General features: G+C 43.1%; 1 protein-coding gene across 2 annotated transcripts in view; it reads left to right on the top strand.

The window, feature by feature from the left end:
- Positions 1-26,455, top strand: part of tasora (transcription activation suppressor a) — a 43,590-nt gene extending 17,135 nt beyond the window's left edge. For both annotated transcript variants that reach the window (XM_067586381.1, XM_067586382.1), the window contains exons 13-28: positions 729-803; positions 1,115-1,314; positions 1,564-1,854; positions 2,003-2,192; positions 3,238-3,366; positions 3,614-3,768; positions 4,825-5,035; positions 5,746-6,342; positions 7,574-9,042; positions 9,319-9,441; positions 10,661-10,820; positions 11,059-11,167; positions 12,061-12,239; positions 12,366-12,515; positions 13,398-14,169; positions 23,895-26,455. In XM_067586381.1, the coding sequence (XP_067442482.1) occupies positions 729-803; positions 1,115-1,314; positions 1,564-1,854; positions 2,003-2,192; positions 3,238-3,366; positions 3,614-3,768; positions 4,825-5,035; positions 5,746-6,342; positions 7,574-9,042; positions 9,319-9,441; positions 10,661-10,820; positions 11,059-11,167; positions 12,061-12,239; positions 12,366-12,515; positions 13,398-14,169; positions 23,895-24,444 (5,360 nt within the window). In that variant the 3' untranslated portion in view covers positions 24,445-26,455. The remainder of the gene's footprint in view (positions 1-728; positions 804-1,114; positions 1,315-1,563; positions 1,855-2,002; positions 2,193-3,237; positions 3,367-3,613; positions 3,769-4,824; positions 5,036-5,745; positions 6,343-7,573; positions 9,043-9,318; positions 9,442-10,660; positions 10,821-11,058; positions 11,168-12,060; positions 12,240-12,365; positions 12,516-13,397; positions 14,170-23,894) is intronic.

Below are 26,455 nucleotides of genomic sequence, written 5' to 3' on the forward strand. Positions count from 1 at the left end.
TAAAACAAAAATAGTAAAAGTATTGTTTATTTATATTTTGGGTCAGTACTGTCTTTAAATGAAAAGCTTATATTATGTGGAGTAAATATTACGTTATAACTCCAGGTTGAGGAAGCTGTAGACCGCTGATAGTCGGTACCAGCAGCTTTACAGCTATGATCACTGCAGCCAATCAAAATATCAAATATCCTGGCATGTGGATCATAATCTGACATGACATATTTTGTTTTTTTACCTAGTTTTTTTTTTTATCAGATGTGACATTACATAAACAAACATTTAAGTGCAGAGACCAATTTTAGCAGGTTACAAAAAAGCCAATAAATCAGCAGCAACAAAAAGTAGAAGCACTATCAATTATATTTATCTTTAAGATCAGGCTGATGGCATATGTCTTGTTTATAGAAAAATGAGACAATCCATATGAAAATTGGTGCTTTCAGTCCGCCTCATTTTCTGCAGGTCAGATTGTGGGTTTAAATTAGTTAAACATTAGTACAACTAGAAAACTGTGGCTTTTTAGCTTCAAACAGTATCACCGATGTGAGATTCAGCAGTTGTCTCTACAAATGTAATATTGTGAGATGTCTATGAAATGACAACAAAGTGTTTCGGGCCAAAGTTCATCAAGAGAAATTTGATATTCAGATTTTTAGCTTTAGTGGTTATAGAGTTATGAAGTATCGAAGAGATTAATGCTTCTAAACATGACAATGATGTATTTTCAGAGAGAGGAGAGAACTGGAAGAGGTGTCTTCAGGCCTTGTTTGTCTTCCCAGAAACCAGAGATGTGGCCAACTCCAGTGAGTAACAAAGAGACTGCTGGGTGGGGGATTTATTGATGATTTCCAAGTTATCAGTTATCTAATCTTTTGATGCATGTTGTACAAAACAAACTAATTGGAAAAAAATGAGCTGAGTGGAACTGAAAGTTAGTCCATCACTATGAGTAACATCTTCCCCATTACACATAGTCATTTCATCTACTGTGAGCTTTAATGGAATCAACCACGGAGACTAAAACAACACAGAAGTACAAACTGAAGCACGGACATGAAAATGATCCCTATAATTTAAATATGGATGTTTGTTATTTTCCTATTTCATCCCGTAGCATCAAGGTGTGCCTCCTCTTCCTCCTATGATGCAACAGAGTCATTGATGTCTGGTGTCACAGTGATGCCGCGTCTGAACCAGTTCATCCCAGCGTTGCATCACGCCTTGGTGAAGGCCCGTGCCAACCCCCCTCCTGAGCTGTCTGCCGGTGTGGAGCGCCAGGCACGGGAGTACCTCATCGGCCAGACCGATGGCAAGGTACGACCAATGTCTCTTTAAACAATAATCCTCGAATTTTGTATTTTATTGTTTGTCCCATGTGACTGTGTGACGTGATCTTAATGGGATTTTCTGTTGATGCGGTTGTATCTCTATTTCTAAGTTTGTTGGGGTGACTACTATTAGCAGTAGGGATGAGTGTGTTTAGTCAGTATGGGTTCTACGTTTGCTCTTTAAATCGTCATAATCTCATAACTTTAAAGCTCGTCTTTTTTGTCTTTTCTCCAGGTTCGACAGTACCCCATGGGCGAGTACGACTCTAAACTGGACGAGGATGGAAAGCTGTTTCCTGCTCCCAAACATCACCGGCTGAACATGGACGGCTACCTGCGCTCCTACCTGTACAGCCCCGCCCTCTACCTGCTGTCAGTGGCCCGGGCCAAGCAGATGGTGGAGGCGCACTGTGGCCCCAAGGAGCCACAGGAGGCGAGGGCCAGGAAGAGCTGTGGAGGCCAGAGAGAGCCGATGGGGAAGGAAACTATCAGCAACGTCAGAGACAGACAGACCAACAATGAGAAGGTAAAAACTGACATAACAGTCTGGACAAAGACTATTTCTTGACCAATACGGTGTACAGAAGACTGTGTGATACTATTTGTTTATTTTTGTCATATCGGTCTCATGTCGGGTCCCTAGAGAACTAAAATATTTGTTCTTTGTCGCTCAGATGCAGCAGCTGATAGACCTGGTTTTAACCTGTAAGAGGAATGCAGAGAATGAAGTGAAGAGAGAGGAAGGAAGAGAAGGAGGGCTGAAGGCACCAGGGAGGAAAAGGAAGCTGGAACAGGAGACGGCAGAGAGGGCACTTAAATTCCTGAAGGCGTCGCAGGAACCGAGAGGATGTGACCAGATCCCGGGTGAGATGACAAGAGTCAGCCAACAGCCTGAATGTGGTATAACAAAACTGTAACAGCGAACATAGCAAAGACAGAGATAAAATGACATCAAACAAGTTCCCTATGCCAAAATAGCTTCTAATAAAACCACAAACACTGATAAAGGAAATAATTCTCAGTCAAAATGGGGAATCTATAGTATTTGCACTGAATTGCACTGCAGTCCTTTTCACTGCTAACTCCCCTCCACTGAGGGAGGTTCATGCCGTGTTTTCACTGTATTTTAGAGACACATATATTCAACTGCTTTCCTTTGTTTTGCAAGTCAAGTAGCAAGTGAAGAACTTCTGTTGAGTAATCTCAGGCTACAGAAATGAGCTTTTTGGTTGTAAAATGTACTCTCAGATGTCAGGAACAATCACACCCTACCTTAGTCACTCTCTAGTCTCAGTCTCTGTCTTAGATGAATGTATTTATTTAAATCTAATATCAGGAAACAGATCTTCACACTACAGGTGGCATAAGACTTGTTATAGGACAACACCCTTTGGAACAAGGTCATAATGAGGGGCGTTCTCGTCTCCTCTCTAAACAACAAATCTTAGTCAAGTCAGTCCAACTAACACATCTCAAGAAACTAAGAAACCCGAAGGTTTTCTCATCATTACTACCAGACAATCTCTCATGAGTTATACAACAGATGATCTAACAATGACCCAGCAGTTTTACATCTGCATTTCAGTAATTGCTACCACAGATATGCATCTGTAAAATGTCAGATCACACGCATTACAATTTTCTGGCAGATGTAGGAAAGGAGTCTATTTGTGAACATGTGTGACAGCTCAGGATCTGCTTAACTTGAGCAAACGCATCGTTGTCACAATTTGTCTCAGAACAACAAACTCATGTTTTTTTATTTTGTCATCTCTTTTTATTGACTTTGTGTGCATTCACTTTGCCCTCTAAAGTTTGTTTTTTGCTTTACTTTCAGTCTGAATACATCTTGCAATCAATGGCCAATGTGTCGTTTACTGACGTTTGTTTTCTCTGCTTTTTCACCTAGTTGAAGGAGGAGGCCACATCCCCGCTCCTTTTGGCTCTCTTGCGTCTGTGATTGGCTCAGTGGGTTTGAAGGACACTGATCTGCGTGATGGATCTGAGCTTGCTACCACACTTCTCAACTTGCTGACAGGTGACTTAAGACTGTCTGCTAGACCACATTGACAACAGAATAACACATGTGGAGCCTTGAACTGGGCCAATATAGTCGTCTTATATCTTATTTCAGTTCGTCATGTGTCGACTCATGTTACATCAAAACACTAGAAGGACATCATAGGACATCATGAAATCATGGATTGTTAAAGATCTGCTTTCTATCAGAGTTTTCAAAACCCACTTAACATCAACATAACCAATGTTTCTCTACATACTGACAGGCCTCAACCAGGCTGCCAGAGGAACAGCCAATCAGAGCCCTTCTGAGGTGCAAGAGGAAGGCCAGAGGGATTCCTGTCCATTTGATAGGTTGGCCACCAAGCTTGGCCTGCCCACCAACTGTGACATTGACCTGAGGAAGCAGGAGGAGCTGGAGGTAACTGAAGCTTTAACTACATGTTTGTGTCTGCCAGATAATTTAGCTTTATGGTGTCTTTTCCACAAATTATTGTATAGATGCGTAGTAAGAACACCTGTCTGTGGTTTGGTAGTCACCTTTGTGTCTGTGTCCTTCAGTTTCTCTTGAGCTATAGTTACTTGTACTTTACATACAGCACGGTCACATTATGACAGTGTACAAAAGGAAGCCAGCTAGAACTAAGATGCCGCAGACATGTGCAGTAAAAGGATGATGACACAGTTAAAATTACTTTTTGGTTTGATAGTGTGGCTTTGAAGTGTTAGCACCATCTTTATCTTGTGGAGGATCTTTAACACCCTGTTCCTTCAATGAAACTAGCATCCTTTTCATGACCGCTGTATGTAAATGATGATGTTGATTATGGCTACTTGGCAACAGAAGCAGTTTATGAGACTATGAAGATTTCTAACTCACCCCCTGAAAATGTCTAAATATAGATTCTTTCTTTTAATTTTTACTTTATTTTTTATTTGATGGGCAACAGTAGAGCGATAAGAGGAAATTAGGTGACAGAGAAGATAGCACAATGGCTAACCAACTCCTGTTTGCAAAGAGGTTTAATGTGATTGACTTTTAGTCCATCTTAATGCAGTGCCTACATACATGCCCGTATGTATGGTGAGAGAGTTATTAGTCACTGTAAGCATCCCTCCTGTCCATACTGGCTGTGAAGTGATACCTTCATAGTGTGACTGTGCACAAAATCCACAGCCCTCATTCTGTGAAAATACAAATTTTAAAGTTCAGCTGAAGCTAATACGAGGCTTCAGCACTCTGAATTAGTCAAAACTCTCTCAACGTACATGTAGCATATTTCGAATTGTATAGATTGACTCAAGTTAATATTATTACTTTATTTTTTATTCCAGAGGAAGCAAAGGTCCTTATATACATAACTACAGAAAGACATTACATGAAAGGAACTTCTTAAATTATAATAAGTGTGTGTGTGTGTGTGTGTGTGTGTGTGTGTGTGTGTGTGTGTGTGTGTGTGTGTGTGTGTGTATCTAGGAGCAGACGGCAGGCAGCGTCAGTAGTTTGGAGGGATTCAGTCCCAGCTCCCACAGCGGGGAGATGAATCACCACGGAGCATCAGGTAGAGGAGGAGGAGGAGGAGGAGGAGTAGGAGGAGGAGGAGGGCTGGGGAGGAGAACAGGAGGATTTGAAGAGGAGGAGGAGCAGCAAGAGGGGGAGATCCCGTGGGTCCTCATCCCCATTACAGGTCTGTCTACCAGTCTGCCTGCCAAGTCTGGATATACTTCAAAAAATACCATTTATATGAAATACCAAAGTAGAAGTTGTCATTATATTGATATTTATATTATATTTATTTTATTGGATTTTCAAAATCTAAATCAGCATAAAAAAACCATCGTCACAGATTCACTTAACATATACAACATATACTTTAAGTCAACTTCAAGCAACACTTGAACACCCGTGTTAAGTTCTATGCTGGATTCACAGTTTGAAAGATAATGCTGAGTTTAAGTTTAACACAGGTATATTGCACTATTACTCATCCAGAGTTAACACTAAAGAAGAGTTATTGCTTTACTTACCAACGGACTATGGAAGCATAGTTCAGATTTGATTACATAGTAAAATATAAAAGCACTCCAAACTCGTGGAGAGGCATGATAAGGAGCCACAGTGCTTTATAATCAGTTTCTTTCTCAGCAAATGTGCATTTTGCACTAAAATCATATCCAGAGTGAGTTAGTGCTCTGCCATCTGTCAGATCAGAGTGTAACTGTATGATAAACAATACAGGATTCTCAATCTTTTAACAGTTTAGTGACATTAAGTACATGCATTATTTAGCACACTATTAGTGTCTTGTAGTGCTGGATATAAAGGAGCAGATCCTGACCAGACTGCAGATCAGAATGAAAAATAAAGATTGAGTTTAACTCTGATCTCTGTCTGCAGGTCTGTGTTCAGAGAGGTATACCCAGAGAGACAGAAACATCCCCCAGGACCCCCGCTTTCAGCACCTGGCTACGGCAACAGGCACCACCACAACAACCAAACCCCCCAGGAAGAGCCCCACCCCGTCTCCCGTGCCCAGCCCTCCTCCCTCCCCCTCTCTGTGCCCATCACCCGACCCCAGCCCTCCCCCTTCACCCTCCCAGTGCCCATCCCCAGAGCCCAGCCCTCCCCCGTCACCATCTCAATGTCCATCCCCAGAGCCCAGTCCTCCCCCCTCTCCCTCCCAGTGCCCGTCTCCACAGCCCAGCCCTCCCTTCTCTCCCTCCCAGTGCCCATCTCCACAGCCCAGCCCTCCTCTGTCTCCCTCCCAATGCCCATCTCCACAGCCCAGCCCTCCCCCCTCTCCCTCCCAGTGCCCATCTCCACAGCCCAGCCCTCACCCTTCTCCTTCCCAGTTCCCCTCAGTTCAGCTCAGCCCTCCCCCCTCCCCCTCCCGGTGCCAGTCCCCGGAGTCTAATGAGCTCAGCACACTTAACAAGGACTACAGTTGTGCTAACGAGGAGCAGTTAGCTCCCACAGCCTCCAGAGAGTTTACAGGTAACCTCAACCATACTGACTTGTTCTCAGGGTCAAGGTGTTGCATTTGTTCATGTTTTAGACTGTAACGCCACCCACAGTTTTGACTGTCATTGCCACTAATGTGGTATTTGCTATCTCAGTTTCTAACTCTAAATCTGAAAATTGTTTCCTGTCGCAGTGTATCAAAGCCAGTAGCTGACAGACTAGGAGCTGAAGTTAATGTCAAGTCTGTCAACTTCTATTGGCAAATCTTATGACCACTATCCTTTATTTGTATTTGTAGACACATGGTTTGTCGAAGTGAAGTTCATAGGTTTCAATGTATACTTCAGAGTGTAAAAGTTGTTGTTCCATATTTTCCAAGTCTCTGAACTCTACTGGTGGGATGAACACCGGTGTTTTGGTGATGGTGTTATCTTATGTGTCCATCCAAAATCTCTCATAGCTGTTTAGCTGGATTTCAGTCACACCTGGTGACCGAAATCCACTGATGATGATGATGTTAGTTGCTTAAAGAGGAACTTAACACTAAATCCACTTTTTAAGATAGTAAATTACACTACAGTTACTTGATTATTGTGGTACCAGTCTGTAGTGCTCTTTTCCCTTTTCCAAAGAAAATCCAGTAATTCTGTTACCAAGACCAAAAAGAAAAGAAAATCTGTCATGTCATCTCTCGCTCCATGCCCCTGAAGTAAAAGTTATGTTCAAGACTGAGAGTTTAGTGTGTTTGGGTTGATTATGCCTGAGTGAAAGAGGGGCTGACGGTGAAGAGGCAGACAGGAAATGAGAGGGGAGAGAAAAGTTGACATATTTGACATCAACCTCAGCTCCAAGTCTGTCAGCTATTGGCTTTGGTAAACATTGACAGGAAATAAACATGATCCCATTTTCAGATTTTGAGTCAGAAACCAAAATAGCAAATACCACATTAGTGGCGGTATGACGTTCAACAGAGGCTGCAGTTATGTGGTATATATCTATACATTACGGTTAATACTCCTGTCGTTGATGTCATTGACTTCTTCTTCTTTCTTCTTCTGTTGTCATTAGGCTACTGGTTATTCTTTTAATTCATAACCTGTGTGTATGTATCTCAGTTGGAAGTCCTTTCACTTCACCATATAGGTTTATTATTAAAGTTAGGCTTTGAACAAAATGGTCAGGACTTGTGTTGTTTTACAGTTTCTTTAGTCAATATACTTAACATGTAACGTGTTTCCAGTCTAACAAAGTCTGTCTTTTACAGGAATATCAAAGGACAGAGAAGAGAAACCTCAGGGGAAAGAAAAGATAAATGAAGAACTATCCATTTATGCATCCAACCAGCCATCTATCCCTCTTGTTTCAGAGAGGAGGACAAATCACTCACCATCACTCACCGAGCGAGGGGAGGAGGATACACACAGGGAAAAAAGGATGGTGAAGGAGGCACAGGTAGAACTTTTCGGGGAGCGAAAAGAAACACAGCTTGTCGAAAAAGTCTGTAAACGAGGGGAAGATGAGGCCAAAGAGGTTAAGCAAGATGAAGCGGTGGACATGACACACGAGGTAGCTAGTGATAAGGAACAAAAGGGAGAATCAAAGGAACTGGTAGGTGGCTCTTTGTTTTCTCCCTCCATCTCCTCACCTCCTGCTCGTCCTCTCAGAAATATTGACAACATTGTGGACAAACATCTGGGGGACTTCTCCTCTGAGATACAGCTTCTCCTGCAGGAAGAGAGTGTGTACTACAGTTTCCCACAGTCCCCGCACTCCACTTCAAACACAGAGATCACTGCACCTAAGCACACATCCCCAAACACCTCGATATCTCCATTTTCACAGTATGTGTCATTCTACCACCCCTGCCCCCCGGTCCAGGACTATGTGAGCTCACTACAGGACAGCATTAACTCCATGATTACAGAGTTTGATGACAGCTGGCAGAGCCACAAGCCCAACACCAGCCGGACTGAGACCGATGCTGTGTTGGCCAACAAAGTAAGTGCTTTTGTGGCCAGCATCCGAGCAGGTAACGCTAAACCAGGAAGCGATGAAGAGGTTTCTGCTCCCTGTGGTGAACTGACAGCTGCTGGTGTCGGTGCTTCAGTTAGTTTAATCCCTGCACTCGAGAGAGGAAGTGAAGTGTGGTGGCCAGATAGACTCAACAAACAGCTTTCTGACGCTACAAACAACAGGAATCCCCCAACTTCTAACGTCACTTTATCTGTTCCTACCTCTGCGTCTAGTTCTAGCCACGAACCTGCAAACACTGCCGTCCTCTACCCTCCCCCTAACAAGTCCCCAAAGTCTCACTGGAAACCACAGCAAAGCCACAACTCTTTAGAGTTCAACAGGACAGTCCCTCATAACGTTAGACAAACACCAGATAACAGCATGACCAGGGTTGTACATTGTACCAGCGGTGTAGAAACTGGAAGTAGCCTTGTAGGTGCAACATGCGAGGTGACTCTACCAGGGTTCTGTGGTGTTTCCAAGTCCTCCGCAGAACCTTCACACCCCTCTGAACGCGTCTCCAGCCCGGCTTCTGGACCCATCCCCAGGCCCGGCACAAGCCCCGCTCCCCCGCCCACAGCCCTCAGCTCCCTGATCAGCCAGCTGCAGCCAGAGGTGTTCAACAGCCTGGAAGAGATCATCAAAGACGTCAAGAGAAACTCGCTACAGTTCTACCTCCACAGCACAGAGCTTGAGGACCGGGTCTATGAAAACGTCAAGGTAACCACATGGGCAATATAGGTCACATTTCATGAATAATTCACTAAAAATAGATGAGCATGTAGATTCCTAAATACATGCAATGTTTTTCACATTTTAGTTTCTACATTTAATCCTTGATCAATGAATGTTTTTGCCAGCACTACATAATTATGTACTTATATTAACAGATGTGCTGATGAAGTCCAGTTCATCAGCATCGGTCATGCCCTAATTGATGCATAATTGTATTTTTGTGTAGCCTACATACTCTGTGTGTGTACTGTTTTGTTGTAGGAATACCTGCTGAAGCAGGGAAACGTGGAGCAGAGTCCCGTGGCCTTTATGAACCAAGAACACTCTGACAACAGGCTGCTGGTCATCGTTAAGAACAAAGACATAGCTGGACACATACACAAGGTGCCTCTAAATGATCAGTTTAATAACTAATTCTGTTTCTTTCCATCTTGACTGCAAGTGGTGATAAACAAAGTGAATGTGTCTTTTCAGACTTTGTGCAGATCCAGATCTTAGATAAACAAAGTCTCGTTTCATGACTACAATTTATTTGCTCTCTTAGGTCCTCAGGTTGCCAGGTGTTGCCACTCCAGAAACCAACTAATCATTCTGTTTGCTTAATTTGGTTGAATATACTCCAGGAGTGGCGCTGACCCTCTCACAGCAGGGTGGAGACGAGACTCTGTCAGATGTGTATTCTGACTAATTAACCTGAGCCGCTCTGGGACTGGCATAAACCAGTCATATCTGTAAATGTGCTGGGGCCTCTAGGCACTCAGATCAGCTCTGTGTCTGCACCAGTAGTGGCAAGGAATTAGAGCAAGTGGTATCATATAGCGTCCCCTAGCGGATAAGAGGCACTAGCCAGAACACACACCTGGCAGTGGTGCTGAAACGATTAGTCAACTATTTTCATAATTGATAATTTGATCGAATTGTTATATTTCAAGCTAAAATGCCAAACATTTCCTAACATCCAGCTTCTCACTTGTGAGGATTTTCTGCTTTTCTTTGTCTTATGTAATAGTAAATTGATCATTTTGGGGTTTAACTGTATAAAAAGCTTTAAAGATGCCACATTGGACTTTAGGATATTGTAACAGGCATTTTTCACTATTTTATGTGATTTTATAGACAAAGTCATTAGTCTATTAATTTAAAAGATAATTGTAATTGTGTACCTGTCAGCACTTCATTATCACCTATTCTCAGCTGCCTCTTCAGAGAGTCCCCTCAGATCAAACATGCTGAAATTTGTAACATGTCTCAGATCCTGTCACTGCAGACGTTTCATTTCTGCATTTTTATTCATTTATATTAACCACAATTAGATATAGACTATTAGTGTCGCTTGTAGACTTTGTTTACTGCCACTGGTAGTCAGGACACTACATGATAGCCAGGCCCACATGTCATATGTTCATATAGATCGTGATCTGTGTGTGAGGAGACGCATCCTCTTTGTGTACTACCACTGGAAAGAATTCACTGAACTTTAGTTACCGTCCGACTGACTGTTTTTCATGCTGGACAAATGCACTGACTGATGTACTGGATGATAAATAACCCAACTGAAAACAGACTAACAATAGGTCCGTTTATGTGTTTGTGTGCACATCAGATCCCAGGTCTGATGTCTCTGAAGCGACACCCGTCAGTGGTGTTTGTGGGGATCGATACTCTGGACGACATCAGGAACAACAGTTACAACGAGCTGTTTGTTTCTGGAGGCTGCATCGTCTCAGACGAGTTGCTCCTCAATCCAGACTTCATCACTCATGGTAGGTCAGGGATCAGAATCCAACAGCAGCATCCAGCTAAATTTATTTTAAGGTCATAATGGAACATTTTCTGCAGGAATCTTCATACATTATTTTCACTAAGACAAAAATAATATTTGGTAATATTTGCATCAGTTTTTTGTAAATCATGAGTCAAATGCATTGCTGGTAGTGAACTTACTTTTTGTATTTATATCAACTGAATTGATGTGTTCATTGATGAGATGTTGTTCTGCAGATCGACTGGCTTCACTGCTGATGTTCCTGGAAAATCACAGTTCTCAAGAGAGTGTTTGGAGGTGGAAAGTTCACTGCAAAACCCACAAGAAATTAAAAGAACAAGCCAGGTACCGATTCTGCGGCTGCACTGTATAATGACAGACACTATAGCACGACAGACATAAGATGAAACTGTGATATGTTTAATGACTTATAACTGAACGGATTTACAGCCACGCTGGTGTTTCTACCCTGCTTTATAGAGCATTAAACTTTATAACACTCAGAAACTAAGGCTGGCTACTTGGTTTTCACTCCTGCTGTTCACACATTATTTTCTGAATAAGTTAGACGACTCAGAAATGCCATCATGTGGCATATCAGTGGTATTGCACTTGTTCTACATGTTTATTAAATTGCTTGTTCACAGGTTTTAAACACACAGGAAATATTTATAAGTCAGTGTTCCAGGGTTTAAGTACTTTGTTGAAGGAACCCTTAATAATGTCAAAAAATTGATGGAATGTGTATAACAAGTATACCTCCATATGGGATGATTACTTTGATGCTGAAGAAAATGTCTTAACATGTTTCAGACAAGACCTGAAGTTGTGAGAGGTACCTATTTTTTATATGACTCCCAAGTGGGTGGACATTTTTCCTCAATGGACATTGGGTTAGTTAGTTAATAGTTATGCCTCACACAGACAAAGCTTAAGTTCCTTCAAAACATGGTGAAACACCTCTTAACTATCACCTTAACCCTGTAATAATGAACAGTGTGGAGGAAATAACATCTGTGTAGGCTCACAGTCCATATGCAACTGGCTGTAGTGGCCACTTTGACAAACCCAGAAGACTTTTTTTCTCTCCAACTACTTAAAAAGTTAAGATACTTTGACTTCTAGTCAGCTGTACATTATCCTGTTCGGAGAAGCAGAGATAATCCATACAGTAACATACAAATTACAGGCAGGAAAGTCTTTTAACGTTTGTGTGTGTATTTTCATTGGGTTGCCAGGTTCAGGAGAGATGCAGCCAACCTACTGGACATACTGTCAGTCTATCAGAAGCGGCTGATTGTTGAGTTCCTCCCATATCATCACTGCGACATGATGAACCATCAGTCACCTGACCTGACCTGTCTTATCGAGCTCCAGGCCAGATACACACAGTACCGACACACAATCTTCCTGACTGGTACGTGTGCATCAGCAGCACAGTGACTCACTGATTACTTGATTAGCTGTTGATTAGATTTGAAAACTTAATTTAGCACCTGAACTGAAGTATTGAAGTCTTGTTTTTTTTTGTTTTTTTCCTCAGAGCATCATTTTGAGAAGTTCCCTGCCTACTCCAGTAGTGGCATCATCGTGGCCAGTATAGAAGAAATTCTGCACAACTTCACTAAACTGGTCGGTTACCATGACATCAAGGACAAGCAGCCAATCATAGACAACTTGCTAGCACCCAAAGGTAGTTGTTGCAGATTGAAATATTTCATTAAGATTAGAAAATATAAAATCAAAAAGAAAATTTGACTTATATTGCATATTGACGCTTGATAATAATAAACCTTGACTTTCACAAGACGGTGCATGTTAATGGGATCTGGTAATCAGCAAAGTTCTATGTTTAGTAAAGGAAATGAGTCTTCCTGTAATTTACAAGTTAGAAAAAAGTCATTCAACTGTGATGCAATCTCTATGCATCTGCCACTTGAACCAAAAGGCTGAGTGAGCTGTCAAGTGATTTGACACCACCAGGAGCTGTGTTTCAGAGCAAGAGGAGACACTTTAAAACTTAAACACTTATTTTGAAGCTGGATCAAGTGCGCCTGTTTGCATGAAATCAATGTAGAGGTCCAGGCTAGACGTGAGGTTACGCATGACTACACACAAGACTATAAGCTGCAGCGTGACATGCAAGCATGATTCAAGCGACATCACTTGAAGCAATTTACCAGATTTCACACAGCTCCCTCTGTAGCCACAAAGGGCTTTATACAGCTTTTTCCACACATACTGCCCAACACCTGTAAACAGACTTAGATGTGGAAAATTGGTGCAGTTTCCCTTTGAGTGGTGATTGTGTACTAAAATGTTCTTTCATGACGCTTTATTAAAATCCATGCCGGTCACTTGATAAGTTGCAAATAAATGTCTTTATATTGAGTAACCTGGGTCACAAATAATTGAAGACCTAAAATTGGGGTCTTTAGTCAAAAAAGTTGGGAAACTTCTTATACTGTCTCTTTGTGTTTTACTGAGTGCTCTCTTCTGTCTTCAGGTCTCATTAGACAGCTGAGTTATGGTGACTGTGTGTTAGGCTCTGAACGCTCTCCATCTATCTTCCCAGAACACATCCACCCCCTCTCCTCAGGTGACCAGGCACAACATCTCCAGCAGCCCGGCTCCGGACACCCACCTCTCCCCCATCTCTCTGACCAGCTAGTCCCAGAAGCCTCCTGTAAGGAGGGAATGCCGCACCATTCAGATACAGACCTTGAAATGCTGCAACTGGCCATCTCGCAGTTGCGGGCTGAACGTCAGGCACAGCAACAACAGCTGCAGCAGCGGTTAGACGCCCAGGCAGAGTTCAGCATCAACCCCTGCAAAAGCTTCCTTTCCAATCCTCGTCACACAGGTAGTGGTCACATCACCCCTTCTTCAGCTCAGGGAGTTCTTGCTGAGTCAGTCCACCTCACTCCTGGCAGGAAAGCAGTGGCAGCCACTCTGGAGTTAATTCACTCCACCCTGCAGCCGGAGCTGGGGGAGGAGCAGAGGAGGGAGCACAGAGATGGAGCAGAGCCACTTACAGAGAGACAGAGGAGGGGAGCAAGTCCTGGAGGAGAGGCTGGAGATAAGAGAAGTGGTACTCCAGTGAGAGTGGTGGGGCTGTCGGGAGGAAAGCAGGGTCCCATTAATACTGACACATCCAGCTCTATATGTCCATCCACCCCTTCATCCGACCAATACACAACTGCACGACCAAGTGACCAGACAGACTGGACCAATGACGAGAGAGGGAAAGCAGATCAGCAAGGGGAACCTGCATTACCCAGAGCAGCTAAACATGGTGCTGTGTCCTCCAGTACCACTTCCTGTCCTGTAGAGAGTGACAGATCAAGGTTAGTAAATTGAATGATTAACAACAAACTTTGATTTCTGCTCTTTATATACGGTTCAGTTGGAGATGCACATATGTGGGTGTGCACCCTAAAATGTCATGAACCTGGCTTACAGTGAACAGCAACAGCTCCAGATAAATGTTAAGCCAACTTTGAGGAACTGAAAAATCTAGACTTGTGTCAAATAATTACTGGGGAAATATCATGCTTTTTGTGATTTTCTGTTTTGTTTTTTTTAATGCTGTTAAGATGTCATAGGTAGATCTCACACTGATATTTCACACTTAAAGACACTCTGCTCCACTTAAGATGTACTAAGCATCTTTCTCTCCATCCGTGTGGACTGCTGACTGGAGGGGAAACAGAAATGTCAAGGATGTCAGCATTGATTTTGACCAATGAAAATAGGGTTAGGTGCACGAAACTTCGCAAAAATAGAGCCAGGGCGGGCAGTTTTTCAAACAAGCGACCGTCTGTCAGCAGCAGCCGGCTAACCTGCCTTCACCAGGCTGACTGACAGCAGAAATGAATTAACCAAAATAGTTTTCATGTTGGCAAATTTGGTTATCAAATTTAGGTGCTTGGTGGCCCGTGGGGCCACTGCTTAAAAATATTAGCGTCTATCCCTGCCCCATTAGATTACCCCCCCCGGAAAGAGAAAATGTCAGGAAAATCCTTACTCCCCAAACCTCCCCCTATACTGAACCCAGGAGACATTTGGAAACAGGTCTTCCAAAACCTGGGGATAGACATTGCACTATGTACTTTCAGCATCCCTCCCCTGACAGGGACCTAAACCCTGTGCTTACACATGGAGAGGACAAAGAACTGAGTGATGAGGAATTGGGCCCCGCTGACCCAGCATCCCAAACACTTGAAAGCAGCAGCAAAAGGAGTGAATTATTTCACAAGCTTAGTCCCACTAGATATTTTCACATCTCCCAAGAAACCCTCTCCCAAATGAGCCTCCACTCCGCCACCCTCGAAAACATCTCAATTACATTAAAAGAAACCGCAAACTGCACCCCAATTGAGCAATACATACTGCCTCCTTAAGTTTAAAAACCAAATATCAACTGGTCCTAAACCAGGTATCCCTACTTCTCCTCCTTGGAACTTGGGGAGGATTTGTAAACTTAACTCAGGTGCAGACACTTGTCAGTCTTGCAGGCCCACGGGAGTTACCAGACGAAATTGGGCCCTCAGCCAACATCTCTGACCATGACCCTATTTGGGTGTGACACATTTGGTCACAGAGTAGATATTAGTACCCAAGCCCACCTGGAGGCAGTGGAAGCTATGAAACACCAAATACCAAGCTGAAATACACCTTTTGGTGCCCATTGGGAAAGATTTCTGAACAATGTTGGCTAAAGAAGCCACAGAAGCAGACCCCCATAAAACCCCTGAACCAACCCCTGGGGAAAGTTGGACTCACCAAACACCACCACCAGTAAAACTCGGAGACGAAACCCTGATCCCAATAACCCACCCTTTTAAATGTCAGGTCAAAAGGCATTCAGTTGGGACAGACCCCCACAAGAGCCCTGCCCATGGCACCATTTACCTAACTAAATCAGGACAAGCCTGGACCTCAGAGGTACAAGGAATGGAATCAGCATGAGACATAGAACCAGAAGGTCCAACATACCCTCCCTTATCAGCAGGGTGTCCTCCAACCCCTGACCCACAATTCTCAGCCAGGTTCAACCCAATCTGATCAATAAATACTTTAACACTCCGGCCCCACAGTGGTTTTCAGGAGAGACTCTAGAGCAATAGCTCCGGAGGTAGCGGTAGGAATCTCAGAGGATTTACTTAGAGAGCCAGCAACCATCTTCTGGCTGCAAAGCAGTAATAGAAATGTGTGACCTGTTCCCAACCAATCCTGTTGAAGATGCAGAGCAAGAGCTATTGAGCCAACTAATCGAACAGATTCAACATGGTAAAATACTGCTAGCTATGGCCATAACGGAGGTGCAAACCACCATTCACACCAATCGACAGATGGTAGTCTTAGGAAAACTATTTACAGATATCCAAGGGTGAGTGGACTCAGCAACTAAAGTACAGTCCTGTAACCCTAAGCAACTCCTAGAAGAGGCCCGACAATATGGCCTAAAATCTAAAATCATACACACACAAAGACAGCATAGCAACGCACTCAAATGCCAAGAAAAACCAACCTAAACCACCCAACCCCAAGTGGAGGGACCCAGTAGGAGGGGACTGCCTGCATCTCGCACCCAAAATGACCAACGACATTGAAGGCCCCTTTTCCCCACACATGAATCCAGAACATCCCCGAGGGACTTTCCCTTCCGGTCCTTAGCAGCAGCTGAAACAACTCAACCCAGGGGTGCCCCAACAACACTTCGGGGAAATATTCAGGGAAATATGGCCAATAGGTCCAGAAGCAATCAAGACCCTTACTTCCTAGTTCCCAAGAATGAGTACAATTTAATGACCCCTGCACAATGGGATGAGTTAAAGGCAAGACACAAAACATGGAAAACACAAAACCCACGCAACCCAAAAAACAAGGTACTGTGACCTCCTCAAAAACCACCCCCATTGACCCCTGCTGGCTAAATTGGCAGAAAATTCCTGGGAAATTGAAGATGAACTAAGTTGTGAGTAATTTATGGTTGATACAGGAGCTAAAATTAGTGGGTTCCTTGGGGGGTACACCCAGATGCACGTACTGTATCTCACCTTGTACACGGTTACATTGTTCAGTAATTTATGTTACACAACAGTGTTTGCATCGCAATTTGTTTCAAGGATGAAACATGAGAAGCTACTTTTGCTAAAAAGTAAGTTGGAAAAGAGACTGATGAGCCCTGCTAACGACGTCTCCTTCATAAAAAAGCAGAATACCGAGTTTTAACCGACCAGTCTGATGTGTGTCGAAGTGTGTGTGGTTATTCTATAGCAGCCTGGTGTCATCAGGTGATTTTAATGAAGGTAAACACAGTGAACAGCTGTGCGTAACACCACTGAGCTCTGGCACTGCACTTCTCAGAAGCTGAGACATTTCAGTCCTGCTGCCTTCAGATGCTGCAGGGATTTAATGAACTGAAGGAGAAGCTTCTCAAGCAGTAAAAAGAGCTGTGGACAACAGATACTGTAAGAATCACCCACACTCATTTATAGATCAGTGCCGACTGATTTACTGTCTTTCCTGCTTTAACCACGTTAAATGTTTCCTGTCCTGATTTTGGTTGGAGAGTGTTTAATTGAATTAAATTATTTATATTTTAAAGCCTCTGGAAACGTGGTTTGAAATCATAAAAATGATTATATGATATCAAAGTTGAGTGTCTCATTAAGCATCCACAAAAATCTGAATGAAAATAAACATTCATAACTATTAGAAAACTTAGCTCAAAAACAGCTCATTTGGCTGCTCAAACCATTTCTCAGGACTGTGTGGGCGTGTCCAGATCACCACTTTGTTTTTTATTCATTCACTAAAACGTTTTGCTGATATGTAACAAACTACCAAATCTATCAAACGGAACCTACTTGGTTAGAAAGTTTGACTAATCGACCAACTAGCAAAACAGGTTAGACCACCCAAATTTGTGTTTTTATTTAACTATACCTCCTGGAGTATGATGCTAATCGTTTTAGCATTCTCCATTCATCAACATGAAATGGTTAGCATTAGCTTAAACGTTTTGCTATTAACTACCAAATCTATCAAATGGACCCTACTTGGTTGAAAGCTTGAATGATCCACTAACTAACGTACTAGGTTAGACCACCTGAAACTATTTTTTTTTTTTAACTACACCTCCTGGAGTATGGCTCTAATCGTTTTAGCATCTTCCTTTCACTTACATGAAACAGTTAGCATTATTCAAAACTTTTGAGCTTATTTTCAATTACCCCAGTGGTCTACTAGTTATCTTGACTAATCAGCTAACTAGCAGACTAGAGTAGACCACACATCTGTTTTTATTGAACTATACCTTCCAGACTACGAAGTTAAGTGTTTTAGCGTCTTTCATTCACGTACATGAAACGGTTAGCATTAGCATTGCTATGCTACACGTTTGAGCTACTTATCCACTCCGTGATGAATACAGATTTGGATGGTGTACCCAAATCTGCTAGTTAGCTTAACACAGTAACTTTCAAACCATGTCAGGCTAATTTGAATTCTCATTCATGCTAAAAGCAAAGAAAAGTGCAGTGCATTGTTTTCTCATGGGGGAGATGAGAGTAAGTGTTGTGAAGTCAGCTTGGCCAGATAGCCACGTCAGTCATCTTTCTCTTAAATATGATTGGGCAGGTATTTATTACGTAATGAATTCCCTAGCTTAGCCCCGCCCAACTGCTACTCAGTAACAAGGGAAGGGAGAAATACTTTCTAAAGAATTACATAGGCTATATCAAAGGCTATGTTCTCATACTTTTAAGGTGTTTACTATATGCACATTAGATCCCAAATTACATAATTAATAGCCAATCATGGATTTGCCTTTCCAGGGGCTTTAAGCATTAATCCGTTGTTGCAGCATGTTTGCAGCAAATATGTAGTTTGAAACACAGGCGCCTGATGCTGTATCAGTAGCCTATGTAACGCTCACAAAAACAAAGGGATTTATATGAGAATGACTTGTAACTGCAGTGTTCTACTATAGTCATATGTCTTCTAGCAACAGCTTAAAATTTTGATCTTTGACTGCAAAATTAAGTTATTTAAAAATACAAGGGGGGTTTAAACATAAAGAATAGTGGAGCATTATTGCCAAAATCCAGAGGTCAATGCGCAAAAAGGATAAAGGTCCAAAGCCACACAGGGAGCACCGGCTACCTCGGGACAGGAAATCATGAGGTGGACTCAGTAGCCCAACAAAGGGATTTGTCGTTCTGTGCACTTGAACTCCACCTACCGAAAGACTGGAGTGACCCAGTCACCGGATGAGTTAGAGTCCATCAAGTAGACATTGAACCACTAACTGAAGTACACAAGGCCCTAGGACACCCTGTAGGAAAAAGGGGTAAAATATGGCTTGACAAACAGAAAATAACTGCCACAGATAGAAGAAAGAGTCGGGAAAATCCAACAGAAATGTAAACAATGTACACTAGCTGGGGTATTTAAACAAACCCCTTGCACACCACATCCAATCACATGCACAACAGCACGTCTATTTCAGTGCCAATGATGTGGCTGGCCCTTTCCCACAAACCCCTTGCGGAAACACATATTTCATTGTCATTACCAACAACGGGTTCGCAGATAAGAGGATTTTTCCCCTACAAACCGCCACAGGTAAATCAATACCAATAAGATAACCAAAATGATTTGTCAATACCCTCAAATGAAATCCCTCAGAATGGATGATGGGACACATTTCAAAAATAAGTGGGTATTGGACCTCCTTGAGAAAGGAGGTTTCCATCCTATTTGGTCCGTACCATACAAACCCGAGACCAATGGGGTAGCAGAGAGAGCGGTAAGGACTACCAAGGAATGGATACTAAAAAATTGCCCTGATGACTGGAACACCCCCTCGGGATTGATTACCATGCAAAGCCAAGTCCAGCTGCACAAACTGGAAGAATCCCACCTGGAGCCACAAACCCCCTGTGTTTCAGACAGGAGATACAGTTTGGGTAGCCCGGACGTACATGGAATCCCAGAAAGATACTGTTTCAAGAAAAACAGAAGGGACCAACACCATAGTTAAGACACATACCAACAATACAGCTGAACATAAAAGGTTTGGATTAGTACACATATCCCAGATCCACTTAAAACCCAGATAAACGCCAAGGAAAACAGCGAAATGGCCATCCCAGAAGCACTGGATTACAGCATAAAGAAAGACCTTATAGTACTAGCCCAAGGAGTATCAGAGAGTATACTGGGGCACAAGACAGTTATAGAAAGAGAAAAGCTCACATGGAAGAGATATGAGCCAAGAAATGTGTGACAAAAAGATGGCCGTGGTGAGGTGGACTGGGCCAGCCCAGCACAAACCTGCTGAATTACCCCTTGGTGAAAGTCTCCTACCCCTGGTAGACCACGAGGTGGGACCAAGAGTGGGCAACCGAGGGTGCGGCATCCTACTATGCAGATAATGTTACCTCTCCAGAGAAATGCGCATTGACATAATACATTGGAAGCCCAAGACAGAGACCAAACTCTTCATGTGTGTTTGCATGTACGACAGGTATGCCCTGAGGGCCTGTAATTTTCATGCTGAGGAGAATATCTATTCAGGACTACAAATCACCTACAGACCAGGGATTCTGGCCCGGGAACACAGAGTTAAGGAACGGGCCTGGACCTGAACAGTGGGCGAGGCCCCCGATATTGACTTTAGAGCTAGTAACGCCAGCCTTACCAAGGCTCTCAAGGCTCAAAAGGGCCGGCATTATCAGGTAGAGGAAATGCTGCTCTTGCACCCATGCCCTGGTAGGGACCAGTTTTTTCCCCAGAATAAAGAGAAGAACCAGGACATGGCCTGCACCTCCCAAACACTGTTCAAAGCCCTGTTCAATGCTCTAGACCCATCAATGGAAACAGTAGTAGAACCCTGCCTAGCCCCCCGCCTTGAACACCCCCAAGTGGATTGGATGACTGAAGTCTCTAATTAATCTGTATCTCAGAAGTAGCTACCCTATCTTGAGCCGAACAAAGAAATTACAGGATGGTGACATCCTGGAGGATGGTGGCCTGCGGCCCCAAAATGAGGAGCTCGCCGGTATGGTTCAATACAGACTGCATTACAATAGCTGCCCCGGTTATTGGGATCTCTAGCATCACCACTACAACAGAGGAGAAAGAGTGGGTTAACCCACACAGACATGGAAAGAAACCTGGAAGAAGGCTGGAACGCCCAGCCCACTGAAACCAGTCCACCCCCAGTGAATTGGTACCACAAACTAGGTCACAGGAATAGGAAACCCATAGGGCCTCTGTCCGCACCAAAGAAACCCACAGTAAAAATGTCAGTTGGTTCTATCATCTTTTTTCTAAGGAATAATCTCTGGTTAATTTGAATTTATTTTTGATTTGCGTGCAGGTTCTGGGAAGAGAGGGATGAAGGAAGTAATTCCACAACCTCCAGTCAAAGCAAAAACCAAAAAACGGAAACCCCCAAAGAAAGCCTACAGCTGTTGAATGAAAAAGACAAATCCATAAAAAGCCCCCATGACAATATTCGATCTATGCCCAAAGAAGACACCTTAAAACCCCTTAGAATACAGTTCTATTCATCATGTGGTAAGAAACTTTGTACTCAGGCTCTTAAAAACCCCAACAGATGGGGAGACATTGCCTTTGCACGGGAAGGGAGAATTCCTGTAGATGCTAATGGTGACCCTAAAAGTCCCTTCTGGACCCCGGGAGAAGGGGAATACTCAAGAGTGCTGTGCAACTCTAATGTAGTTAGCTTCCACAGACCACGGCGCCTTTCTCCTAAAGTTACCAGAACCCTCATCCCTGTGACAGTGACCTGCTTCAAACATCATCAAGGACCTTGGTGTATAATTGATGCTGTGGACAGTGTAAACCCCTTCATGACCAGATGCATTGCATACTTCTCCATTCCTTGGCCCAGTCCCCTGGAACCTTATGGACCAAGCGGACCCATGATTCCCCCACTGCCAATGCCATTTATGGACATTGTTCCCCAAGGGTATGGACACCCGCACGGGCCAAGAGAGGGTGATAAGGTCGGCACCCTGCGCTGGATGCCCCATGCTGGGGTGTCCCCCCGCCTCAAACCCCCTGGACCCCCGAGAAGAATGAACTCTAGGCCAGAGCCTTATTAAGGGTCCTGGCTAAATGAACTTTATGCTCTTGGTGATTATGCTCAGGGAAAATACATATCCTTGAACAGGTAACAGCCTGCCTTGTGTATGTGTATCATTTCCATTACTTTCTGGTACTGTCTAGAAAAATGACTCGTGTCCTGATATCACTGACTGTCATAGGGCACAGCAAGAGTTTTCTCTGCTTGGAGGAGAATACTTTTGCTCAGATAACATTATGCGATATACTGAAACCCTGTATTGGTTTTGGACTTTAAACAGCATTTATATTTTAAAACTCAAATAAAGAGAATATTCTTTTTCACGGTCATTGTATTTCTCTTTTTTGGTGAGTTGCTGCTACAGCCTACTTGGTGTTTTTTTCCCCCATCTCATTTTTCAATGAATACTCCTTGGGTCTAGAAGTACTTCCCTTTGAGGAAACCGTTCACCTACTCCAAAGTACTCCATAGATACATCTCACACTGATATTTCACACTTAAAGACACTCCACAGGGTTCGACATTAACCATGGCCCAATGGCCCACAGCCGCAAAAAGTAATTCTTTAGCCACCAAATATTCTAGGTAGGAGGCCCCCTGTGGCCACCAAGTTTTATACCGTGAGGCTTTGGCAATGCAACGTTACTGGGAATCCACAAAGAAAGCGAGACGTGAGCAAACGTGCTAAGTTAACCATTCAGTCCACACCAACTCCGACCTGCGTTCAGCCTCTCTGTCCAGAGCGCTGTCTGTCAGCAGGAGCTCCTGACCAGCCGGCTAATTTGCCTTCACCAGGCTGACTGACAGCAGGAATTTACTTCACCAAATTAGTTTTCTTGTCGGCTCCACAGGAAGAAATCAACAGTGTTTGTATTTATTGATTCACTGATTTTATTTCCCCGCCCACTGTAGTGAATGAATATGCCTGTAGTGAAACAGCCAAGCTCACAGACAGACTGGGAGCCTTGACTGGGAGTTCAAAACACATATACAGCAGGATATTTGTGTGATTTAAACAGTTGTCTGTTTAGATTATGCTTTACGTTTGAGAATATTCTCAACAACAGCTGCCATCTTGCTTGAATACACGGGTAGAGCGGTTGATGGTTAATGTTTATCCTCCGTAAGGGTTTGTAGGCAGACAGAGCAGAAAAAGGTGACGGCTCGCTCCTCCTACTACTGGTGATGTGGCGCTGCATTAGTGTGCTGCATCAGAGAATTCATCATACAAAAGTTACTAAGAAGTAAAATATTATCAGCAGCAGCTCATGTGCATTTATTATTTATTTATTTAACCTTTATTTAACCAGGAGAGTCCCATTGAGATTAAGAATCTCTTTTCCAAGGGAGACCTGGCCAAGACAAGCAGCGGCACAAATAAAAACACATTGTTACAGAAAATACAAAGGGAGACAAATGTAATAAAGAAAATAAAAATGAGCATAAGGAAACACATTTCAAAAGAGTAATTTCTAGGAATCATTTTGCATCACCGTGTAAATTAAAAACATTTACATTTTAGGGAATAACTTCTAATTCTTTCATTTTGGATTTAAATGCGTTTGAGATTAATTTGTTGAGTTTCAAGTCATTTCTGCAACATATTCCATACCAAGGGTGCAGAAGATTAAGAGCAAAGTACAGGTCTTGGTTTTTCCCCATCACCCAAATGCCCAGTGGACACACAACACCTGGAAATCAAATTATACTAGCTCACTTATCCACTTGCGAAGAACAGGGCCTAGATATTCAATGTCAACTTTCACTAGATAAGTTTTTGATAGCCAGTGGTATCTCACTTGGTACCAAAAAAAGGGGGGTTAATACACAGCTGTATTAGCCACATCAACCGATTTAGTGTTTAATATCAACCCATTTTCTCTCTCATCGCTTTCATGATGTCATGATGATGATGATGCTGAACCTCTTCTTGTTACCTCCCTGTAGAGACACACAGTCGGGCAAGGAACAGCCAATAAGAGGAGAAGGATTGGCACCTGGTTACGGCGTCATGATAGCTTCCAGGAGCGCCCGTGTAACAGGAAATATCACCATGGTAACAGACCAGAAGGACAACCCAAATCCTGCTCATCCCCGACTACAACAGATCCAACAGCCTCAACAACATCTGCAGCAAGTGAACCAACATCAGCAACTAAATGAGCAGATCCGACAGAGTCCATCACATCCACTACCACCACTTTACGGCCAGCAGTGGTTGGGCGACGGCCTGCTGCACCGACCCCACCTACCTTTCCCCCCCAGCCCCATACCACAGACCCTGACTGCCCTGGGTGGTGCAAGGGGCATCCTGGGAACACCACCTGTCTGGTCAGGGGGCCTGGGCCCGGCGGGTGCTTCCCTGGTTTGGGGATTTCAACGGACTGGTAGGGACTTCAATGGTTCTGGACTACTAGGAGGGTACCACAACCCTGCAGGTCAGAGCAGCAACAGGCACAGAGGGGGGGCAAGAGGAGGAGGCTATAACGGGATGTAGAGACCCAGTTTACCTACATCTGCTGATCAACCCAGGTAACGTGTAGCAGGTTTAAAAGGGAGGAAGGAAACCAAAAACTTCACACCCTGTTAACAGAGTACGCAGTCTCATTCTAGTCATATGAAGAAGTGGAAAGGTGCTAGACTGCATGCAGCTCCCAAGGTTTGTTATTTATGATTACAATGTTGGGGTCATGTCTAGTACTGATCCAGGACCATCCTTGCACATTGGGGTCCTGGATCTCCTCTCCAAATCACCATCCAGAATTGAACCAGGGACACGATATGTGTCTTAACCACTAGGCCAGCAGACGCCCTCTTAACGACTTTTAAGTTGTAAAAGAATTGAAGTCGGGCAGGTGTAAAGTAACAAAAACACAATTTACTTTGACAGGGAGAGGTGGCCAGAAGCTGTGAGAGCAAGACTGCTGAATAAAATGCAAATTTGATCTAAACCGAAGAGTTTGTATTTTCAATATTCTGCCTGTAACTCATTTAACGAACCCCTGAGTGACTGAAATGTCAGTCCTCTGACAGACTGTGATATGCAGTGTGACAGTCCTGGATCAGGGTCAGATGATGTTCCCATTGAAGCGAAAAAAAACAAATTGATGAGTCGATCAACAGAAAATTAATCGTCAATTATTATGATAACCAATTAATCGTTAAAGTCATTTTTTGTAGCAAAAATGCCAAAAATGTGAAAATTTGCTGCTTTTCTTTGTTGAATGTGATAAACTGTATATTTGTTTTTTGGTTTTAGACTGTTGGTCAAACGAAACAAACAATTTGAAAACCTCTCCTTGGGCTTTAGGAAGTCGTGATGGGCATTTTTCACTATTTTATGACATTCTATGAACCAAACGATTAATCAATTAATCCAAAAAAAGATTAATCTATATTAAAAAATAATCGTTAGTTACAGCCCTAGTTCCCGGCCACATCTTCATCTGACAACCAGAGACAAAAAAAATGACACACTGACACACGCCTGCGTACAATCAGCTGCTGTAGCATTTAGCTGGAATTAACTTCCCCACCAGCAGAAACTTGCTGTTAACTACCTATTGTAACCACTACCTGTTCACCTGTTAAAAAGACATAAAAACACTGAAGGAAAAGGCCGTGTCTCACCTTCGGACATGCGCCATGTTTTCGCAATTACTAAGTTTTATTTAATCTCACTTACAAACTGTACAAATGTACATATTTAATTTCTGAAAGTGCTCTCCAGCTCTGCCTCTGTTCTCTCAGAAACACGGTAGGCTAAGGAGCATTCAAGACAAAATAGGAGCTGAACAGGAGGGTGCAGTTCAATAAAAGGGAGCCGGCCCCCCCACCCTCCGGGTCAGGTGACAAGATGGATAATAAATCATCCTACATGACCGTCCTCTAACGAGTTTTCCTCTTAGTCTCTAGTATGACACGTTTTCTCATACTCGTTTTCTCACTGTGCACTGCTCTGAGTAGCAGCATCGGCTAAAATGTTACAAGCTTCTTGTTAATGCCAAATTTTCTTGAATGCACCACCACCATGACTACTTCACGGTCAGACAGATAGTTGTGTTTTTCAGGCACAGGGAGAACTCTTTAACTGTGAATCCTGACAGTTATTCCTGCAACCTGATGAATCTATTTGTTAAAAGGAACCATTGACGGATGTTTTCTACCGCGAGTAAAGTTGGACTGTTTGTTCTCTTTGCATCATGGAAGAGATTGAGATGCACCCAAGTTCTCAAAGTGGAAACAAAGGAAGAACTTAAAAAAAAAACTGTAAAAGGAATAAGACGGACAGACTGCCTTACACGTCTTCCAGTGGACACTCGTTATGTCTTGTAAAAATATTTTTTGTACTGAGAGTTTGGTTTGTTGCCCTGGGAGCTGTTTGTGTTCACATTGCTGTTCTATGTAGGAAGTGACTCTGTAAGAGGTTTTAACTTAATCATTTTTTTTATGTTTTTTTACATCAGAGTTTGTTTTGTTTTTTTATTAAAACTTGCCTGCGTAAACCA

The sequence above is a fragment of the Thunnus thynnus genome, chromosome 4, assembly GCF_963924715.1.
Source record: "Thunnus thynnus chromosome 4, fThuThy2.1, whole genome shotgun sequence".
NCBI lineage: Eukaryota > Metazoa > Chordata > Actinopteri > Scombriformes > Scombridae > Thunnus > Thunnus thynnus.